Source organism: Callorhinchus milii, unplaced genomic scaffold, assembly GCF_018977255.1.
Source record: "Callorhinchus milii isolate IMCB2004 unplaced genomic scaffold, IMCB_Cmil_1.0 Scaffold5, whole genome shotgun sequence".
Lineage (NCBI taxonomy): Eukaryota > Metazoa > Chordata > Chondrichthyes > Chimaeriformes > Callorhinchidae > Callorhinchus > Callorhinchus milii.
In genome coordinates, this window is record NW_024704746.1 from 47429056 (window position 1) to 47450347 (window position 21292).

Consider the following 21292-nt stretch of genomic DNA (forward strand, 5'->3'; position numbering starts at 1 on the left):
ATAATAATAATAATAATAATCCTTGCATTTGATATAGCGCTTTTCACGTCGAGAGGACGTCCCAAAGCGCTTCACAGAACACACTGCAAAGTGAATTGACTGTATATTTGTGGGCGAACGCGGCAGCCAATTGCGCACAGCAATGTCCCACAAACAGTCGTAGATTGAAAATGACCAATTTATTATTGTTTTTTGTTTTTGGAGGGATTATTATTAGGCGTGTGGAGTAAGGAAACTTGCCCAAGGTTTCGCCCTGCCTGGAATTGAACTCAGGTCTCTCAGATGGCAGCTAAGACATTTTCTTATGCCTGTAAAACTGGACAATAACTCAATGGAATCAGTTGTAAAAGAGCTCAATCTAAGATTTCCTGTGTTCCAAATGTAAATGAGACATATTGGCTGTCGGGTTTCACCCACAAAATATACAGTCAATTCACTTTATATTCTATATTATATACTGTGAAGTGTTTGAAATGTCTCAATGACATGATGAGGCGCTGTATCAAATGCAAGGATTATTATTATATGGCATTATTAATACAGCAAAATACAGCATCCTCAATGCCTCAAATAAATGGCATGCATGGTCTCGTATAATCTGTAATCAGTTTCCCCAGTGGTTCAATGGATGGAACTACCCTGATTAAACACTCTACAAATTGAAATTATAAAAGTAGAATGATTTCCAATATGTTTAAAAGATTACGGGTACGGTTTCTCTTTCATTTCTTTGCACTTATTTTTAATAAATAGAATCATAGAAATGATAGCACATTGGGAGGTCATTTGACCCAGTGAGTTAAGTACCAATATCACTGTACAGCATCACACAAAGGCTTTTTTGCACCCCGAGGTGAAAAAAAGCAGGGTAGAGGAAAGAGAACTGGATACCCCATATTTTTTGGGGGGGAGGGGTAAAAAATTCTATACGTGGCAGAAATGGGTGCCAAACAACTATTTATTTGAGGAACAAGTGTTGTTTTAGATTTATTAAATATGTCTGGACTGCAGTAGGAGCTTCCAAGAGAATGTTATTTATATTGGCTGGATTTAGAGCCAGTCCACAGATAAACAATTAACGGATTATCAGCTGCAACAGTGAGAATTGGACAACGAGCTGCAAAATGATATATCTGAAGGTAATTTCCAATGAGGTGGCAATTCGCATGAATTCCACTATCTTTAAATGAGGATTTTCACTATTTAGGACTTCTTTAAAAAATATTATACGGTTTATTTTCTTTTGTTTAAGCTGCTTGAGAATTGTAGACATGGAAAACTTTCTTCCATTTGCCTACAATGTATTTTATCATAAAACACTTTGAGACATCCTTGCATTCTATCAAATGTAATTTTTTTTATTATTATCAGAGCAGCCGTGTTAAACAGTGCAAGAGAACTAAATTAAAGGAGCACTCAGTTAAAATGACAAGTTCACGGAATCACTGCAAGTTTGTAGCAGAGAAGACTTATCTTGTCTCAGCCGTGCAAGCTCCTTTACTCCTCCATATCTTTGGATTTGATTTGGTTTGATTTCTGGGCAAAGCGAAAGCTTAGGCAAATTTCCTTACTCCACACGCCTCTGTTTATCTATCAGTATGTAGGAATCCAGTTGTTAGTCGATTGGCTGATCATTTTCTGGTTAACAATCACTCAAAAAAAATTTTTTTTAAATCACTCAATCCACGACATTGCTGTGCGCAATTGGTTGCAGCATTTCACCCACTAAACACACAGTCAATCCACTTTACAATATTCTGTGAAACGCTTGAGACGTCTCAACGATATGATAAGGCGCTTTATCAAATGCAAGGATTTATATAATTGTACCTTTCAAATAAATGGGATTTATTTCTCAAGTATTTATCCAATTCCCATTTAAATACAGTTATGGAGTTGGCTAAAGCAACAAAGGAAGAGAAGATTTATGCAAATAAAAGCACCGAGTATCACCGTGTGCATAGCTGTATCGGTCGTGACCCAAGTGGTTTATTTTGTGTAAACAAATGGCTTCCTGATGTGTGCTCTATTTATACAGTAGATAAGAGTATGATTTATTTTAAACACAATACATTTTAAACTTAATTTATATTTAGTTTCAGCTATTTTGGCAGGACTTGATACATAGCTAAACGCTGCAGTGCTATGCATAATATGGTCCTGTGTGTTTCTGGAGGTGGAGGCTCGAGCTGGGCTGCATGCAAAGGTCCACAGAACTGCGGCAATGACAATTTTAACTATTGCTTTGGAGGAGCTCAAAATTTAGAGTTAATATACTTACAAGGCAGTGGTGTTGATATTGTATAATTTGTATTACGTATTGCTTATGGTAAAGAGATGGCAATTCTAATACATCTTGATGCTTTTTATAGTAATTTAGAAAATGCATCAGTATCAATGGTGAGTCAATGGAGGCAAATAAATTTGAAAGTATTATTGTGGTTAATTTAGCTTATTGCAGAACAATTAAAGCATTGGACTGATATGCATTTGCTCTCTGCTATTGGTCTGAGCAAAAGAAGGATCATCCCAGGAATGATGAAAGTTGCAAGTATAAAAATGTAGCATCATAGATGGATGTGGTGTAATGAATAACAAGAACTTTGTGACACCTGGAGGCTGCTGAAAGCAGAGCACTGCAATTCTGGAAACAGATGACAGACACAAACAAGGTTTGGATGAGAAGATTTCCGGGACAATGAACCTCGATCCTAAATCCACAAAGCCTACGGCTGCCGCTGTCACATTGCAACACTGTAGAACAGGTCTTCTATCATCACCCGGAACTGTTCCCTAAAATAGCCACAGAAACAAACTGAGTAGCCCAATGGTGTGAGAACCCAGTGTTGTGCTCTCGTCATGTGTAATCATCTCTGAACACAAATCAGCTTGATGGCTCAGAGAAATTGGAATGAGCACACTGACACGCCCTTGAAGCGAAAGGACAGCCTCATCCTCACCCAGCTCCACTGGCTCCCCATCACTCAGGATCCTGGTCCTCACGAGATCCTGGTCCTCACATTCAAAGTCCTCCATGCCCTTGCTCCTACCTAACTCCGTGACCTCCTAACCCCCTACCAACCTGTGTGCTCCTTACGCTTAGTGGGCTGTGGCCTGTTTCACATCCCCCACTTTGTCCGCTCCACCATTGGCAGGCGGGGCTTCAGCCTTTCTGCCCCCACCCTCTGGAACTCCATCCTACAGTCTCTCCTTCAAGACCCGTCTCATGACCCTCCTCTTCAACCGCGCCTTTGGTTATCCTCCTCCAAATATAATTTGTTGTTGTGGTGGTGGTGGTTGTTGTTGTTGTCTGAGCCATCTTAGGCAGGGTCTTACCCACTCTTTCAACTCAGAAGTGATTAATTCACTTTTATAGCATTTATGTGGTCACCCCTCCTAAGTAACTCTGGACAAGCTAAACTCATGAGTGTTGTAATTCTCCCTCAATGGGCCAGGGACAATTTGAGCTGTATGCCATCCTGCTTGATAGCAGATTGAGGGAGGACAGGTGTATGGAGTAGTTAGTTAATTCCAATCTTTACTGATGAAATTGTGAATGGCACATTCATCAGACAGCGCTGGACAATCATCCATGTTATACCTTGAAGACAAACAGCAGGGACTGGGGTTGTACTCAATATGCAGACCTACTTCATGACTGTGTCAGCTTGGCTCAGTGTGTCAGCTTCGATCAGTGGTAGCACTCTCAGCTCTGAGTCAAAAGTTTGTAGGTTCAATTCACACGTCAGGACTTGGAACTCACATTGTCTAAGCCAATGCAGTGCTTGGTGTGTCATTGGAGGTGTCTTCAGATGAGACCGAGGTCCCATCTGCCTGTTCAGGTGGATGTTAAAGATCCCATGGCACTATTCAAAATAGAAGGGAGTTTCTCCAGGGGTTCTGGCCAACAATCCTCCAAAGTAAAAAAAATAATCACTCACTCCATGGCTGTTTGAGGGACATTGCTGTGCACAACTGGCTGCCGCTTTTTGCCCACAAATACAGTCACTCCACTTTATAGTATATGCTGACATGATAAGGCACTATATCAAATGCAAGGATTATTATTGGGACATGTTTTTCAAATCATTGTTTTGAATATATGCTAATGCAGTGACATTATGATGTAGTCCTCTGGGAGTAAAAGTTTGTTCAAAACTGTTCAATTATAGGGGTCTATCATACGATTGTAATAACAAGTACTCCAAAGTACAGGTGTGTTATTCAGTTTATCTGTGTCTCAATTCAATACACTCCATTAAAGTTAAAGGAATCTCTCCACGAGGCTGATTGCTTATAATTATTGACAAGAAATAAGTAAGTGCTGAAAAGTTTTTTTTGAAGCAGTTGGCATGCGATAAAACACGGTATAACATGCTTATATGAAATTATGTAGTAGTAGCAAATTCAGCAAGATTAAGCATTTGACCCATAGTGTGAGCGATTGCAGCTATTATGATTCAATGTGTTCCATGAGATCAGCTCACTCAAAAAGAAAAACTGAAGAAAGAACTTACATTTTATAGTGCTTATTATCGTTGAAGTACCTAAATGTGCTTCACAAGTAATTACTGTTACATGCAATTTGCATTTTGCATTTGATATAGCGCCTTATCACATCGTTGAGACGTTCCAAAGCACTTTACAGAATATAAAGTGGCTTGAATGTGTATTTTGCGGGGGAAACGCAATGACTGATTCTGAAAGTAAACATGGTATCAATTTGTACCAGCAAGATTCCCACAAACTCCAACCAGGTGAATGACCAATTAGCTAGGAGAAATTTTGGTTAGGGACCTCGATAAATTCCCTTCTCTTTTTGTATGGTGTCATGTAATACTTAACACAGTGGTGGCCAACCTATTTGGTTGGCCAACAAAATATTTTTTCTTGATTGAATATTTCTTAATTTATGCCATAAATCAAGAAATATTCAATCAAGAAGAAAATGGAAACAAAACAAGTGATTTAAAACACGCAACTAGTGCGAATGTTCGCTGGGCCACTTCTGGGCCATGGGTTAGCCACAACTGATTTAAGAACTACCGAGCAGTGAGACAAGACCTCGGCTTAATATCTCAACAGAAAAATGACAGAGTATAGATGAGGGAATGAGCCTTGAACCTTCTCAATACATGTTCAACATAAATGCATCAAATGGTGAAGCTAGTTAAACTATTATTCCCCCAGTGTGCATTTGTGATTTTTTTTAGAAAATGGAAAAGCCATATGGGCATTGGAATTAAAAGATATGTCATGATCTAATACACTGGGAAACAGGCTCAAAGGGCTGAATGGCCTTCTGTTCTGTTTCATTCTAAAATTGCAACCCTTTTCAATGTTGAGCAACTTGTGTTCCACTCTAAGTCAAAACACATTTGGGTCGAAATTTTGCTCTTATGCTGAGAGACTGCAACTTCTAATATGAGATATAAATATGCAAAATGTGTATTAATATACTGGTGAAAATAGATACAAAGCTTTTTTAAAGCAAAGTATGAAAATGTAGCTCTTGGGTACCACCTTAATTGTTACCTCAACAATTGATTCAGTATGGGTAAATGCACCACACTGTGTATTGAATGGGCTGTTTTTTGCCATGCAAAAGTACCGAGAGTGAAAGTATGTGCACAAAAATAGTCGATTACCCTTTTCAGATCACAGGGGCCCCAGTGTTCTGCTGATAGTGTGAAAAGCCTTCCCACTTTGGCTTGTAAGGGGGAACTCCTTCTCTATATTGACAGATTTCAAGTGATGCAGCTGGATTTATTTTGGCTTGCTGGCTCTCCAATGTAATTATGAAACAGAAAATAATGAGCACTTCTTCATCTGTTTGCAAGTAAAACACTCCCTTCTTCACAAGTCTGCAGCTGCTCTAATGTATTGTAAATTGGCCTTCCCCTATCTAGACTACCTCTTCAAGATAGACAGGAAATGCAGAGACAAAATAAAACACTTTAATTGATAGGCAGGTATCCTCAGAGTTATTAAATTTCTTCAGTTGACTGCCTCATTTTTAGACAAGATTAAGAATGAAGTACAGGTTGCACTGATAGATGTAGTGGATGTATTGTCCAGAGTCAGTCACTGCCTACACTATTCTACTCCCAAAGCACTCTAATTTCTCAATCGTACTCTGCCTCCAGCTGTGGTCACTTTAGAATAAAGGTTAAAAGATATGCAGACCTTAGCACATCTTTACAGACTTTACATTCTTCTGCAATATGTTTAATTCAACTGGGTTTTGCTGTATGTTGAATGGTGCTATACTGATCACTCCCTTTTGCAACTCATATACAGTGGAGCCCTGTTATATTGTGGTTTTTGGAATGCCCCTCCCTAAATTAAGGCACAATTACAGGTTTGACTGTGCATCTGTGCAACCAGCTGACTCTCTCCATGTGATGGCAGGTTCTACCACGAAAAAATGGCAGCCTTCAGATTCATCAGGTCACCACCAACTTCACTTCCTGTTTGCTGTCCATGTACAAAGCAGGAACTGATGTAGGCAACAATCCAAAAGTTGGCATTTTTGTCGTAATGAAGCCTGCAGAAATTTTGAATTTGTTTTTCATTTCGAGCCCATCGGTGAGGTCCAAATTCTGGATAACCAGAGTCTGGTAAGCCAAGGCATAAGGACGTGGACAAACTGCTTAACTACGCATGATCATTGACATCATAGGGGATTCCAAGAGACACTGAATTCTTCTTTTGAGAGCAGGACGATTCCCCCTTATTCCGTTGCTCAGACGCAAGACTAAGAGAAGCAATTTAATTACATGCTTAGTAGGATATGAGGGAGAAATCAGGTATTGCAACCCCATTACTTTCCAATTGCACGCGGTTTGCCATTTAGACCTACTATTTTCTCAGCAATTTGTTCGACCCTGGCCTTTCTTCTCCTTTCATTTCATTCTTCAACCAGGTTCGCTTTCCTCCGCCTCCAAATATCACTAGGCTTCGTTCCTACCTCATTTCCAACACAGGCAAAAACGTCATTCACACTTTTGTCACTTCCAGAGACTTGATTTCTCTATAGGATGAATCCTGCATGAAAGCTACAATACAATTTTTTGTTATTGTTGTTTGCTGCATTCCATAACAACAACAACAAAAATTACATTTATGGAGTGCCTTTCATGTCGGGAGGACATCCCAAAGTGCTGGTCTATACAGAATTTGACTCTCCACAACATCCAGTCTACAACTGTTCACACTGCTTCTCCTGCTGCTATTGTGCTAGAAAAAAGCCTGAAGAACAAAGAATGAATCTCTGCCTCAAGGATATGAGGGAGAAATCAGGTAGCGCAACCCCATTACTTTCCAATTGCATCTTAGTCATTCTTTTCCATTGAAAGTTGTTTTCTGCAGAATAACCTTCATTGACAAGGTGATAGCAGATGCTAAATTTTGATACCATTGTAATGAGCAGAAAAAGTACCAGAACATAAAGTCAAATGTTCAGGGTGGCTGGTAAAAATGGCTCTCCCGTTCTGGCAGATGAGAGATGCAAGCTACACATAATCTGGGCTATATCTGACTTGGCAATGCTCAATGTTGATACTGGACACAAAAATATTTCATTCCCCACACAGTCATCCCTCATCACAAAGAACATAATATTTACCAAATAAGATAACCCTGGAACACATCCATATGGACAGAAAGAATTTAGATAGCTGCTTTGAGAAAGTTTGGTTAGACTTAATTGCCTTATCATCTATCTGCTTCTATGATTTGGATTGGAGTCACTCAGCTAGTACTTTGCTTCTTCGACCATGGCATTGGCCACCCCCCCTCCCCTCCCTTCTCCCCCCGACCCCAGCTCGGGTCTGAAATGCTGTACACTGTCCAGCACCTTGGGACGACCTCCCGATGTGAAAAGCGCTATACAAATGTAATCTTCTTCTTGTTGTTCTCCACTCATGCTCTGTGATGCACCTTCTGAGTTAGGGTGAGAATATTTACCGATCATGTGCATCAGTCTGGCTCAGTGGGAGCACTCTCACCTTTGAATCAGAAGGCTGTGGGTTTAAACCCATTGTTGAGGAGATACTGTCCTTTGGATCAGTTAAACAAAGGTCGAGGCTGCCTGTTCAGATGCTAAGGATGCTAAAGATCTCATGGTACTATTCGAAAAAGAAAGAAGTTACGCCTGATGTCCTAGCCAAAAATCCCCCAAATAAAATTGGTCATTCACTTCATGGCTGTTTGTTGGACAATACTGTACACAAATTGGCTGCTGCATTCACCCACAAATACACAGTCAATCCACAGTAAATTCTGTGAAGCGCTTTTGGCTGTCTTCCCAAAGTGAAAGGCGCTTTACCAAATGCGAGGCTGCTGGTTGTAGGGGCCTCATCTCCCAACATGATGAACATTATCGGCCAGAAACTAGATGAAACCAGAAATTCATCCTCTTACACACGTTATACTTGACTGGTTCCCTTGGTTAACTGAAAAAAAAATTAGAACTTGTTATTTGTGTTTGTGAAAATTTGGCCATGCAAACAAATATTCTTTCAGTCAGGATTGGTTTGTTAATTACATAATGAATCCTTTTCATTGGTTGTTAGTACAATTTGCAATGAGGTACTTGTACATACATATCTACAGAGGGAATTTCGGCTCCTTTTCATTCTGTAATGAACAACCAATAAAATGATTCATTATGTAATTCACAAACCAAACCTTTTCATGGATCCCAAATAGAAAGTGAAAAGGTGGCAAAAACTAAATTTCGTGCAGGAAATTGGCAAGAAAGAATTTGGAGAACACAATTCAAAAACATTTTTTCAGTCCAAGCTCTTCTTCACAATTTACAAGTTCCTCAGTCTCAATATAATGACGTTCTTGTTTATATGACTGAATTCTGCCTCAGTAAGACTATGAACAAGTGATACTCCCACACAATCTGAGATCAGTTGAGTACCAAGAGATGGTGAAAGTCCAGTGACCCCAAATGTGTGATTCCCAATGTGATTGATCTGAGGTAGGCCCCAAGGAGTTCAAGCCTCCACTGCTAAAAGAATTAGCTTCCTGTTTCGATCACACTTCACACAAGCTGCAGAACAGATATAACCAAGGAAAGCAAGTTTTGACCTTTCCAAAACTGGCCCCGATTTCTGACAGTTTTTTCAACAAAGTTTTGTCAGTTCTGTACCAGGTTTCTTCAAAACACTGGCAGCACGCACCATGTGTATAGATTTTCAGTGTTTCTGATATGTTTATTTCCAAATATATAAAACCATTGCATTATTAAACACTGCTTCCATTATTCCTCAAAAATCTTGCATAAAAGTATCATTACTGAGTGAATAACAATAATAATTCTTGCATTTGGTATCTTGACACCTTGCCTTACCACATTGCAAGATGTCTCAAAGTACATAACAGAATTTTACTGTTAAATGTTGCAAATGCGGCAGCCAATTTGCGCAAACCAATGTCAAAGGTGGCAAAAACTAAATTTGGTGCAGGAAATGTCGCGCAAAGATCCATGAAGTAAATGAATCAATTTTATCTGGGTGATTGTTCACCAGGACACTTAGAGAAACTCACTTTTCTTTTTGCGCCAAGGGAATATCCACCTGAACAGGCAGATGAGACCTCAATTTAACATCTCATCTGAAGGACCCATCTCCAACATTGCAGCACTCCCCCCAACACTGCATTCGAGTGCCAGCCTAGACCAGGAATGTCAAATAAACAGTCTGTGGGCTGCTTGCGGCCCGTAAGATGATAATTGGCAGCCGGCTCATTAGTTTTTAAAATCACATTGATATGCTATACTGGAATTTTCTTTTAAAGCGACCCTCCTCTTTTTAGGATAAGGAGTATATTCAAACTGTGCATTCTGCAATGCATGACAGACATAAAGCCAATCACAGCTCACAGAATTAGTAAAAATTGCCAATTAGGTGTTACACAGAATGCATCTGCTCACGTACACATGTAATGGCACACAACTATCATTGAGACCATACCAAGGCAACGTCATGTTAAAACTGCATTTCTTTTACTTTGCATTATATTTAAAATAACTTGCCAAAACATCTTATTGTTAGCAAAGAGGTTGCATGTGCTAAGAAACCATTTTCAAATGGTGAATTTGTTAAAAGGTGCATGCTCAAACAATTTAAAACTTTATATTTTGAAATTTAAGTTAAATATTGACTTAGCATTACATATTGAGACTTAGCATTGGCCTGCATACCTTTTTTGACGATAAGGAATTGTGCAATGGGATACATGTGTTTGTGTGTATTTGCTAATATACCATATATATGTTCTGGTAAAGTTGTGAAATCAGGGATTTTGCAAAATCCATGAAATTTTCAGTAAAGTTGTGAAACCATGAAATCACTGAAATTATTGAAATTAGGAGTCAGGGATTTTGTGAAAAAAATGACTATTTCATCATATTGAAAACCTTGCCTTGACACATGTTAGCATCATCCACAAACAAATAATACATTATGAAAATTTATATCTTATTCACCATAAACTTAATTCATTGATGAGTCAAATGTTCATTTATTAGCACAAGTGAAGCTTCCATGATACCGAGAGTTGCATTTTAGCTTTGCTTTGAAGCGTTTATAATGGTTGGTCTGACATTTCTTCTGACTGTAAATACACTTTGTAACGCCTGGTCCACACAAACAGACAAACAAACAGCTTCACAAAGTAACACTGACTTCTGGTTGACGCAGGTCTCTGTTAACAATCATTGTGGTTCCTGGAATAGTGAGCCCTCAGGATGTTGGCCTTAACTGCTATTTTGTATTGGTGAGTGTTTAAATCTCTATCAATGATAACACCAAAGAAGTTCCTCAGATCCGCTCTGCCCCTGACCACTGCTGGGATCACTTTTTCATAAAATCCCTGATTCCTAATTTCAGTGATTTCAAGTTTTCACAATTTTACAGAAAATTTCAGGGATTTTGCGGAATCCCTGATTTCGCAATTTTACTGTAATATATATATACACAGCAAATACAGTATACACAAACACAGTTTGTGCGTATACAAATTTAGAAACTAACTACAACTGGCCACAGAGCCTTGAAATAGTTAAGGAAAAAAATCAGCAAGGGTTTGTTTTGGGGATCAGTGTACAACGACCTGTTAGAAATGCAAGTGTTTAGAGATGAAGTAAATAAGATCTGAATTTGTGTGATATTTTCATGGTCAAATATCTTGTCAACACACATTATTCAGACTCGTTCATGAAAATAGCAACTTGGGCTGTGTATTGAAGAGCTCTTGCTTCTCACGAACCATATCTTAGTGCAAGTCAGTGACTTCAGTCAAAGGAATGGGAGAAATTAAAATCAGAGGCAAAATAAATGAGGAAAACACAAAGTGAAATAGTTGTTATTTGTCACCGCCGATCTCTGAAATTGCGTGCAGTCCCTCAAAATTAAAGATCAACGATGGTCAATTTGACGATGCATTGCTAGAAACATAGCCACTAAGAAACGAAGTATTCTTGGCAATTCTATTTATCAATGGTGCTTGCCGACATGTTCTCTTTTTATGCTGGATTGCACCGCACAAGAAATAAGTGAGATGCTTCTGCACATCCTAACGATCCCCTTATTTGCCCTGCAGGACATAGTCCCAGTGGGTACTGAAGACCTGTTTCTCATATTCACTGGGGTCAATTGCAGTGAAACTTGTATGTACATCTGGAGCTCAGTTTCTAGAAATCAGCATGAAATAACATTCAAAATCATTTTTGGGAGTCTGCATTTTTCGAAAATGTGAAAGCCAGCCTGCAGAGCATTGCACAGACACTCAGCATGAAGCCCAGGGCCCAGCAGCTACAAACCAGCTTCATGAAGCACTGAATGATAGTTTTATTGCAGTGGACCACACAGGCTAATATCAACAGGCATTATCAGCTGTGTATAGTCATGTCTGGATGTTTGCCAGGACAAATTCACACATAGTAACTGTTATCTTGGTAACTTCAAAAATAATTGATTAATAAAGGAGGAAGTATAGTATTTGATATGGAAAATGACTATTATTCACCGCAAATTATTCTCTAAAATACTGAAATGCTCAAAGTAAAACAAGCATACTATGATGTAGTGAAAACAAAACACATACTACACGATCATAGTTAATGAAAATATAGTTTTGTTTTAAGCACTGTTTTGTTCCTGAAAGATAATCCCTGGAAATTGTCTGAATAATTTCAGGCTGGTACTGTATTTGCAAACTTCATCATTACAGCAGCTGTAAAGAACCCCTGTGAATCACCTAATTCACAGAGTGGCAGGTTGGGTCCAGGAGATGTCAGTGCTAGAACACTGGAATAATTTCAAGTTGGCATTTATATCTGCATTCTAGGATAAATTCCTACAAAATATTCTGTAAATACAATTGAACTTGTTTCAGTATAGATATATGTTCACCATCTCTTTGATTTCCCACATGACTAGACAGTCAGAAGGAAGTGCTGAGTGAAGGTGAGATGCTTCTCCACAATAGAGAGAAAGACAGATGGAGAGTAAAAGAACACATGCTGCTCCCAGTTACCAGAAGATTATTTGCACAACAGTTCCTCTGATGGCTCACAAAGTAAATACCCAGTGTAATCTGGCTGTGTTTCAGAATCTCTGATCTGCACTCAGATAGCTGGCCTGGGCAACAGTAAATGAAAACAAAAACAAAAAAACAGTAGGCACTCTGCAATTGGCCTCAACACCCATGGGCTTGGAATGGGAGAAAAAATTTCAGCTAGGATACCTACTCTGGATCACTATCCATTGATTTGAGAATGTGTGCATGTTTTGCATGGCAGATGAAAATTGGATTGGCCTGTGCTCTCTTGGTCTTCATAGTCAATTATAGTTAGATAAGAGTGAGACAGGAAACAGGCATTTGGCCCAAAAAGTCCCTGTTGGTGTTTAAACTCCATACAAGCCCCGAACCCTCCTATTCCTCTCACCTATACTTTTCTATTACTATCTCCCTTTCCATGTAACAAACTATCATTACGAAAGTTGCCATATTGATGCCAAGTCCTGTCAATGGTCCAGGCTGGCTGGTCTGTCATCAGCTCTCCATTGGAGTATTGTGGATCCATTTGGCCCAGGAATTAGACAACTAGACAACCGGCAACAGAAGGCTAAATCAATTCTGACATTTTATGAGCTGCACTGCTTAGCATGAAATGCACAAGAGTATTAGCACCATTGTCTTGCCCACACCTCGGAAACACATCTTCAAATCCTAGTCAGTTCATAGAATGGTGTTTTGCATGGTTCAGGCCTTAAGTAATTACGTCTACCTGTCTGCTCCACCAAAATACCACAATCCTGCATTATCCACAAAGACCAAGATTTTCCCAAACACTTCTTGCTCTCGGCACTAAAAAAAACTACATAGGCTTCAGTGTAAATGCTAGCTCATGAAGAAACACAGATATCAATAACACAACTCTTCAGTTGTAGTAATGGAGAAAATAAATTTTTCTATTGGTCAAAATTTAGAAACTAATTTTTCACAACAAAAAAATGTGGACTGAAGATAGAATTACAAAGTATGTTCTGAATCTATAAAATCCCTGAGGTATATACTATATTAAGGAAAAACAATGACTAGGAATGCATTAGAAAAGGGATCAGATGACATCATAAATAACATTACAAGGCTTTAATACACTTGAGGTATATCAGATGATGTCATAAATGGTGTTATAATTTACAAGGCTATAATATATCATGGGTATATTATTCCACTGCAACACAGTGAAACAAAATACATAAGTAAAGATCAAAATTTTGTGATTTGGCTAAAGGAACCTGTTATCCACCGGTGTGTACAGAATTAAAGTTGGAAATGCAGCTTGTTCAATAAACGAATAGAACCACCCCTTTGTGAAATCTATCTGTGCATCGAATAACACACAGAGGAGTTTTATTCAACAACATAAACAGGAGTTTAAAGCAAGACTGAAAAAAAATACTCTTACAAGATCGGATGCAATCTTCACCACTTCTGCTTTTATCGATTTTGAGTCTGTTTGTTGTTCTATGTGATACGTTTCAGGGGAACAGATATTTATGTTCACCTGAGCCCTGGGTCTGTGCTTTAGCTTTAAAATCTCTCAAATGTTAAAAAAAACGGAAAAAGATATTTTCCTATGAAAGGGGGAAGGGGATAATAAACATAGTGCAAAATGTATCATCTGAAACCCCTATCAAAATTGATATTAAACTGCTTCAATAATCAAGTTAGTCCAGTTTCTTTCTGAAGTTTATTTTGTTAATAGTCTCACTGAAGCTGACTTAACTTGACCTGGCAACTCAACGCACCAACAATCTAGGGAAAAGAACCAAAACGCATTTCATGTTTCGGCCATCTCGAGGACGCCCAATCACAGATACAGCTCCACACTTTGTTCTTTTCCCTTTGTTTGAGTTGGCCCCGGTTCAGACATGTGCAACAGTGAGAAAACTTCCAAACTGCCGGAACAAGCTTGTGACACCATTAGGAGATTTTTTTCCCCCCCTTTTTAATTCAAGTCAAAGTTTTCTTCAGATCAATCTGTAAACAATAATTCACCACTAAGGCAGCAGTCATAAAATAATTAAGGCTGCTTTTCAAATCATACACATACTTCATTTATTTCAGGCTGAAATGAGATAAGCAGTTTGGAGATAGATTTTTTTTAAAACAAATAAATGCATAGCGTCAGCATTAAAGAAAATATTTGGTGAAAGCAACAATAGTTTGAACATTCTTATCAGAGTTAGTTTGAATTACTGGAATGCCTAAATTTAATTCTGATCAACGAAATACATTATTCGTGTTTTGGTGACAATGAAAAACTCAATGTACATCTTTGCCTCACTGACAACAAAGCCCTTACTGATAAACTCAGAGAATCACAAGTAACTATGAAAACTAAAAGAGAAAATTTTATATTAGAAGCTAAGAGAAAACTAAACTAAAAAACTAAACCCAAATACCTCATCAATTCACGTATCAAGGGGGAAGTGATACAACTTTAACAACTGACTTTTAGTTCAAAGCGATCAGGTTGAGACAACAACAACAAAATTATATTTGTAAAGCGCCTTTCACATCGGGAGGATATCCCAAGGCACTGAGACACACAATTGGTAATTGAACAGTTTCCTCACATATTAAAGTCTTCGTATCATGTACAACATTCACAGCATCCACTGTTAACAAATCATAATGTTTATCGTTGAACCTTGGGACGTCCTCCCAATGTCCCAAGAGGCTATATAAATGCAATTCTTTGGTTGTTGAGTATTTGGAAATAAATGCTAAGACCAATTTTGAAACAGAAGTTACTTAAAACTACTTTTTTGGCTTCCATTGTTAATTGTTATTCATTGATGTGTACTGAATATCAGATGTGGACTGGATGAAGTCAAGATTGGGAAATATTGATTTGTCTCTCTCCCCACATACTTGCAGAACTGCCTACATTTGCCCTCTGGGCTCACAAATGAATAATAACCACTTGGGCAAGGTAGATGAAGACAGCTTTGGAAACTCATCCCAGTTTAAGTTTAGAACAGGGGGAAAGAATAATGGAGGGGCAATACATTTTCAAAAGTATTCAACAGAAAATAACTTTATTATGACCCAGACAGTATGATCGCTATCGGTAATTTTTTCAATCATTCATTAAGGAGAATCAACAAGTTACAAACCAACCGGTCACCCATCACATAAATGGGAACACAGTATTTTCCTATATTCTACCAAGGAAGAAAGAAAATGCCATACAATCATATAATGTCCAGCAATTAAATCAGCAATGATGTTCTTAACTTTTCCTCAATGATGATCTTTGCCATCCCAGGCGTACCCACTATGCAACAGATAAAAAAGCTGATAGATAGATGGGGTCAAACACTGAATTTTACAAAATAAACCTTTAGCTGCCAATGTTATTTTTAAACTATGCTTTCAGATGATGACCATACATCTTAACATACCTTTGCCCATTACCTGGTAATAATCTTTGCTTGTATTACTAATACAGATCTTTTGTTAAAAGAGAATAGTTGGGAGATGTTCTATCCCACAGCAGGCAGTTTCACAAAAGAGATTTCTGCACCATTCATCTGTTACTTGTTGCGTGACAAAATTACTGCAAAGTCAACAATATTTGGAAAATATTTACTTTGGAATCTTAGTTTCCAGTATTTGGCAGAAGACACATGTAATTAACTGGCCCCCGCCTATTGCCTCAATATATTTCTTGAAAATATATTTATTTCTTGATAATTATTGATGATAATACTGTGGATCCTTTCTAAACACAAAGTCTGCCCAAGGCTGTGAAGGCACAGCTGATTGCAAAAAGCAAACATTTGCACGCAAGCACAGAGATGTGCTTTTCTTTTCAAAACTCTTTTCTTTGCAAAAAGTAGTTTTAAAAAGATAATATGATGTTAGTTCCTTGAAATTGTGGGTAAATTTGGAATAATTTTGCATAATTTATAAGACCTACTTTCCTTTGCCTTGCTCCATTTCAAGGAATACATAATTTTATATAATTTCTTATATCAGCTCTGGCTTTAATTGACTCATTACATCGGAATACGAGATTATATATAATTTATTAAAACAACTTCTATTTTTATTGATCTATTACATGGAATACAAGAAGCCTGCTATCCGAAGTCTAGGTTGGAGTGAAATGGAATATGGCACCACTGGGGTCAGCTGTACAACTTTACAAAAATCAATTTTAAATGATGGGAAACATGTGTTTGTAATCTCCAAACCACAGTGGAAATTCAGTTCTGTAATATTAATATCTTGTCGCACTAAGTGACTTGGTGCATTAAATACTCCTCTCGCAAAGTTTAAAAAAAAACTTTTAAAAAAAATGCACAAAGTTCACTAACAGGAGGCAGAAAAATAATCTTTGAAATATGTTCTTCTGTTTTCTCAATAAACATTCCAACAGTTACTCCCAGGCCCAGAGGGCCAAATACAAATGACTTGCATAGATTTTGAAAAGGTAATATTTTGTTACCTTACAGTAAGGAGCTTTTTACATTTTTTAACCTGGTTTGTCCAATTAGGTTCTGCACTTTGGTATTTGCTTCCTACTATTAAGTCTTTTTCTTTTCCCCATTTATTTTAAAATATATTTTTCACACATTAGGTAAACACACAAAACTGTGTGTTGGCAATAACTCATTGTAAGTTTATGACTTTTAGAGTCTAGCATGGTTTCCAAATGGCTCACCTTCTTGCTGAGTAAGATAGAAATAAAGATTAAGAGCTAGGACAGTTTGAGATTCGCTGCACTGTAAAATAACATTTCTGTATTAGGCCACAGTGACCACCAGGAAGGTAACACAACTCTCCCTGCCCCCTCCCCTTCCTCCATGAAAACCTACTTAGCTCACTGGAGGTCTTAAATGAAGAGTATAGTTCTGGTTAAGAAAGAATAAGCACATTGATGTGGAGAATCAGATATCATTATGAAAACACCACCACCTAAATAATTCACAGTTGACATATTTTTATTAGCGTAAAATGAAATACAATCAAAACAACTGGCCCAATGAAACACTACTCTGACCCTTTTAAAGATATATTTTGCAGCTGATGGGGGAAGGGGTGCCCGTCATACCAAGGGCCAAAAGAATCTTTAGGAATGTTTCAGATCAACATCATCACTTCTGCACATCAAAACAAACGTTCATGCGAAGAAATAAATGATTTAAGACAAAAAAGGATGTTCATCATATTTGTTTAGGTGTTTCCAAACTACTATATAAAGTCAGCAACTGCATCAATCTGGTAGCTGCAGCTGTAATGAATTGTCACTGTGGTACAACATGCCAACACCTCGTGGTTTATTGCTCAAAATTAGTTTTTTTCAAATAAAATGTTGAATAACTGTAGTGTACTGAACCATGAAATAAAGTATTCATATAGGCCGAGACCTCTGGATAATTATTATAGGCTTGGAATCTTGCTGTACCATAGCATTTTGCAAGAGCCTAGAATCTAGCTACCAATCATGACTTCAAGTACATTATTCAACTCATATTTACTTGAAATAGGAGGAGGTTTTTAACTGAGCACACAAGAGTCCAGTCTTTGGGAATTTAAGTGTTAAATGAGTGAATTAAATGCACAGATAAGAAGCATGTGACAGAACTACATGGCACCGGCATGGTTTAATGAGCCCTAATCTTTCATGGATTTAGGTGATTGTGATTCTAATGATTACTGACACACTGCACTAGAAATCAAGAACCACTAAGTTTAACTGGAAAAGGAAAAAAGTCAAATACTCTAATCACATAAGGAATCTTATGAAGGATAAATTCTGGAGTTCAGGTAAGCAGAAGGCCACCTGCAGAAAAATCATGTTCAAAGAAACTTCAGAGGATATGACTGTTGGCAACCGCCAACAGCAAAGATTGTTTAACAAGGCAGGCCAGAAAAGTACTGTTGCACCCAACAATGAAAATTAAGTAATCACAATGGGGGACACATGCATTAATTGATGATAAATGGATACAAAAAATGTTCTAGACATAATGTGAAGTTTAGTGCTCAAACAAATCACAGAAGGCATTTATTACCATGTATATGAGTATGTTGGAGCTTATACAGAATGCCTTGGAGCTTCCGGCCATAATTTATTACAAAACCTAATGCGTACCATTTGACTGGGTTAAACGTGGAGTGTGCTGACACCTTTTATTCAGTCACATTATTTTAAAAACTATCCATTGAACTAAATGAAATAATGATGGTTATTCTGCTCAATTTGCTACATGCAGCAAATCTTTTTAAGTATTCTTGTAAAAGATGACATAAAAAGATTTTCTACATATAGCAAAAGCGGTAGAATAATTTTACACGTTCCCAGACACTTGATTCTGTGAATGAACTTTCCTTTCCTCACTCAGTTACTTGATAAAGCTAACACATTTTCCTGATCAGTCAGCTTTACTGTCAGGATCTTCAAAATCCTCTGAAATGTAATCATCCAACATTCAACAGCATCACCACAGCATATAGCGGCTACATTTAATTTAGTCGCTTGTACCCAATAACCTTAGGTATTAATAATTACATTTATCACTTCTGATTTAACAAGTTAACGAATGTTATGACTCATATTCATAAAACATTCAAAAATGCATACATGTCATAATGATTCAGGGCACTTCCTGATATGTACAACAAGAGCTTGCATTTATAAAGCACCCTTGATGCAGGGTAGCATCTCGGAGCACTTAACATGGCGGAGCCTAATGCCGAGCCGTGGGGGCAAGTAGGAGGTCACCGTGAGCACCATTGAAGACGAAGATCTTTAGGCGTGATCTGAAAAAGGCGAAGGAGCGGCACTGCAGAAGGATTGAGGCAGAGAGTTCCAAAGTTTCGAGGCACAGTGGCTGAAAGTGTGGCCACTGTAGTAGAGAGAACGGGATGGGCGGCATGGTTTTGAATTAGATGGATTTTGTGGATCGTGCAGCTGGGGAAAATGGCAAGGAGAGCATTGGAATATTTAAGACGGGAAGTGACGAACGCTTGGATGAGGGTTTCGGCTGCATTGGGTGTGAGGCGCACGGTTGGAGGCAGGCAATGTGACGGAGGTGGAGGAAGGTGATCCCGGTCAGGGACTGGATGTGTGGTAGGAAGCACAGCTGAGGATTGAACTCAACGCCTAGGTTACGTATGGATTCAGTAAGTCTTAAGAGATTTGCTGGGGAGGTTGAGGAGGTCAGAGCCGCAGGAGAGATGTTGATGGGAGCCAAGGAGTTAAGGCTTCAGTCTTGTCGATGTTCAGCTGCAGGAAATTTGCGCTCATCATTAAGTCATTATTTCTGGCATCTCTGGAGAACATATTAATTAAACTAATATTTTGCTACTCATATTAATGTGTAGCAAAATATAATTTTATTTGTTAAAGTAAATATTAGCAGGTAGTATATAATTTCCCAGCACATGGAAGATACATTTACAGGGAAGCAACTGCTCACTTTTCCAAAGTGCTGAGATTCTAAATGCCTTATAATTGGTTTTCAGTATACAATAACAAAACTTTCTAACCTTAAGAAGTGCTAACTGAATCTTCCTTCTGAGAGTTCTGTCCCCAGGCTCTCTCCAACACAGCAAAAGTCAGAGGTGTCAGCTGTTCGAAATAGGACCTGGATGATGAAGTGGGCAGGATGGGATGCATAGGTTTTCCTTTTCCCTTTTCCTACAGTTTTATGTTCTTATAAAATGGAAATAAATCATTTAAATAATAGGGGACCGTTGAGAGTGGCCACAAGACAGCAACCTCAATGAGGGTTTCAGACGGTACGATAAACCACAGAAACATAATTTACAGTTGCGATGTCTACAGTGTAAGATTAAGAACCGCGAGTCAAACAGCATAAAGCTTCACAGGGAAATAATACTATTAGTGTACTGCACACCCATTTCAAAGAAGATATAGGCAAACTTTCATTCGTTATTGTAAGGGGCAATTTTCTCCCTTCACCCCATCTCCATGATTGAATTCTTCTAGCAGTACAGTTTTGATTGAATGGGGCAAGTACCAATTTATTGTCCTTTTTTCACAAGTCAAATGACATGTTCTCTAGAGATGCCAGAAATAATAACTTAATCTTATTGCTTTTTGAACAAATTGTCTGGTTGTACAACACAGAACATTTAGCAAGTGTACTCTATTCAGAAAGATAAACATTTCGGAAGATTGTATATTTAATTGGTGAGTTGATTTACATCCATAGTGAAGGCAGTACAATTGCCTTCGGACTCTGGGGATGAAACAACGTCGACTATGGTTCCAGCTCCTTGCCTGAGACTTGGGCTAGAAACTGCATGTGTGTGTGTGTGGTGTGTGTGTGAGAATGTTAGTTTACGACAGATTTCATGTCATCTGTGACATTCCTGTATAGTTGAGCAGCCTGCTGACACTCTGCCTGTGGAAAAGATAAGGAAAATAAAAAAAGGTTGGTTTGCTGCTGCATGAAGACAGCTTATGAGAGATAATGTGACTATTGATGTTATACCAGCTCGCAATACAAACACTTCATTATTGTATCAGATATTAAATTGAGGTCCAATTTGCATGTGATAGTGGTTCAGTGGGCATGAAAGATTCTGTGGCACTATTTCAAAAAATAGATCCCAGTCTACTGTCCAATATTCCTTTCTCATCTAAAAGCAGCTTCCCTTATCCAAAGGCACCCACAAATTAGAATAAATGCTGTCATTCAAGTCATTACTGCTTGTTACACAC

General features: G+C 38.2%; 1 protein-coding gene across 5 annotated transcripts in view; it reads right to left on the reverse strand.

Annotated features, from left to right (window-relative positions):
• The window catches only part of erc1b (ELKS/RAB6-interacting/CAST family member 1b), a 432645-nt gene that overhangs the window by 172232 nt on the left and 239121 nt on the right, over window positions 1-21292 (reverse strand). Inside the window, exon 16 of one of the 5 annotated variants that reach the window (XM_007898512.2) lies at window positions 20888-20972. The exons of the other annotated variants lie outside the window; for them this stretch is intronic. Within the exon in view, the coding sequence (XP_007896703.2) occupies window positions 20921-20972 (52 nt within the window). The 3' untranslated portion in view covers window positions 20888-20920. Of the gene's footprint in view, window positions 1-20887; window positions 20973-21292 lie in introns of those variants that run through there. 5 annotated transcript variants of the gene reach the window in all.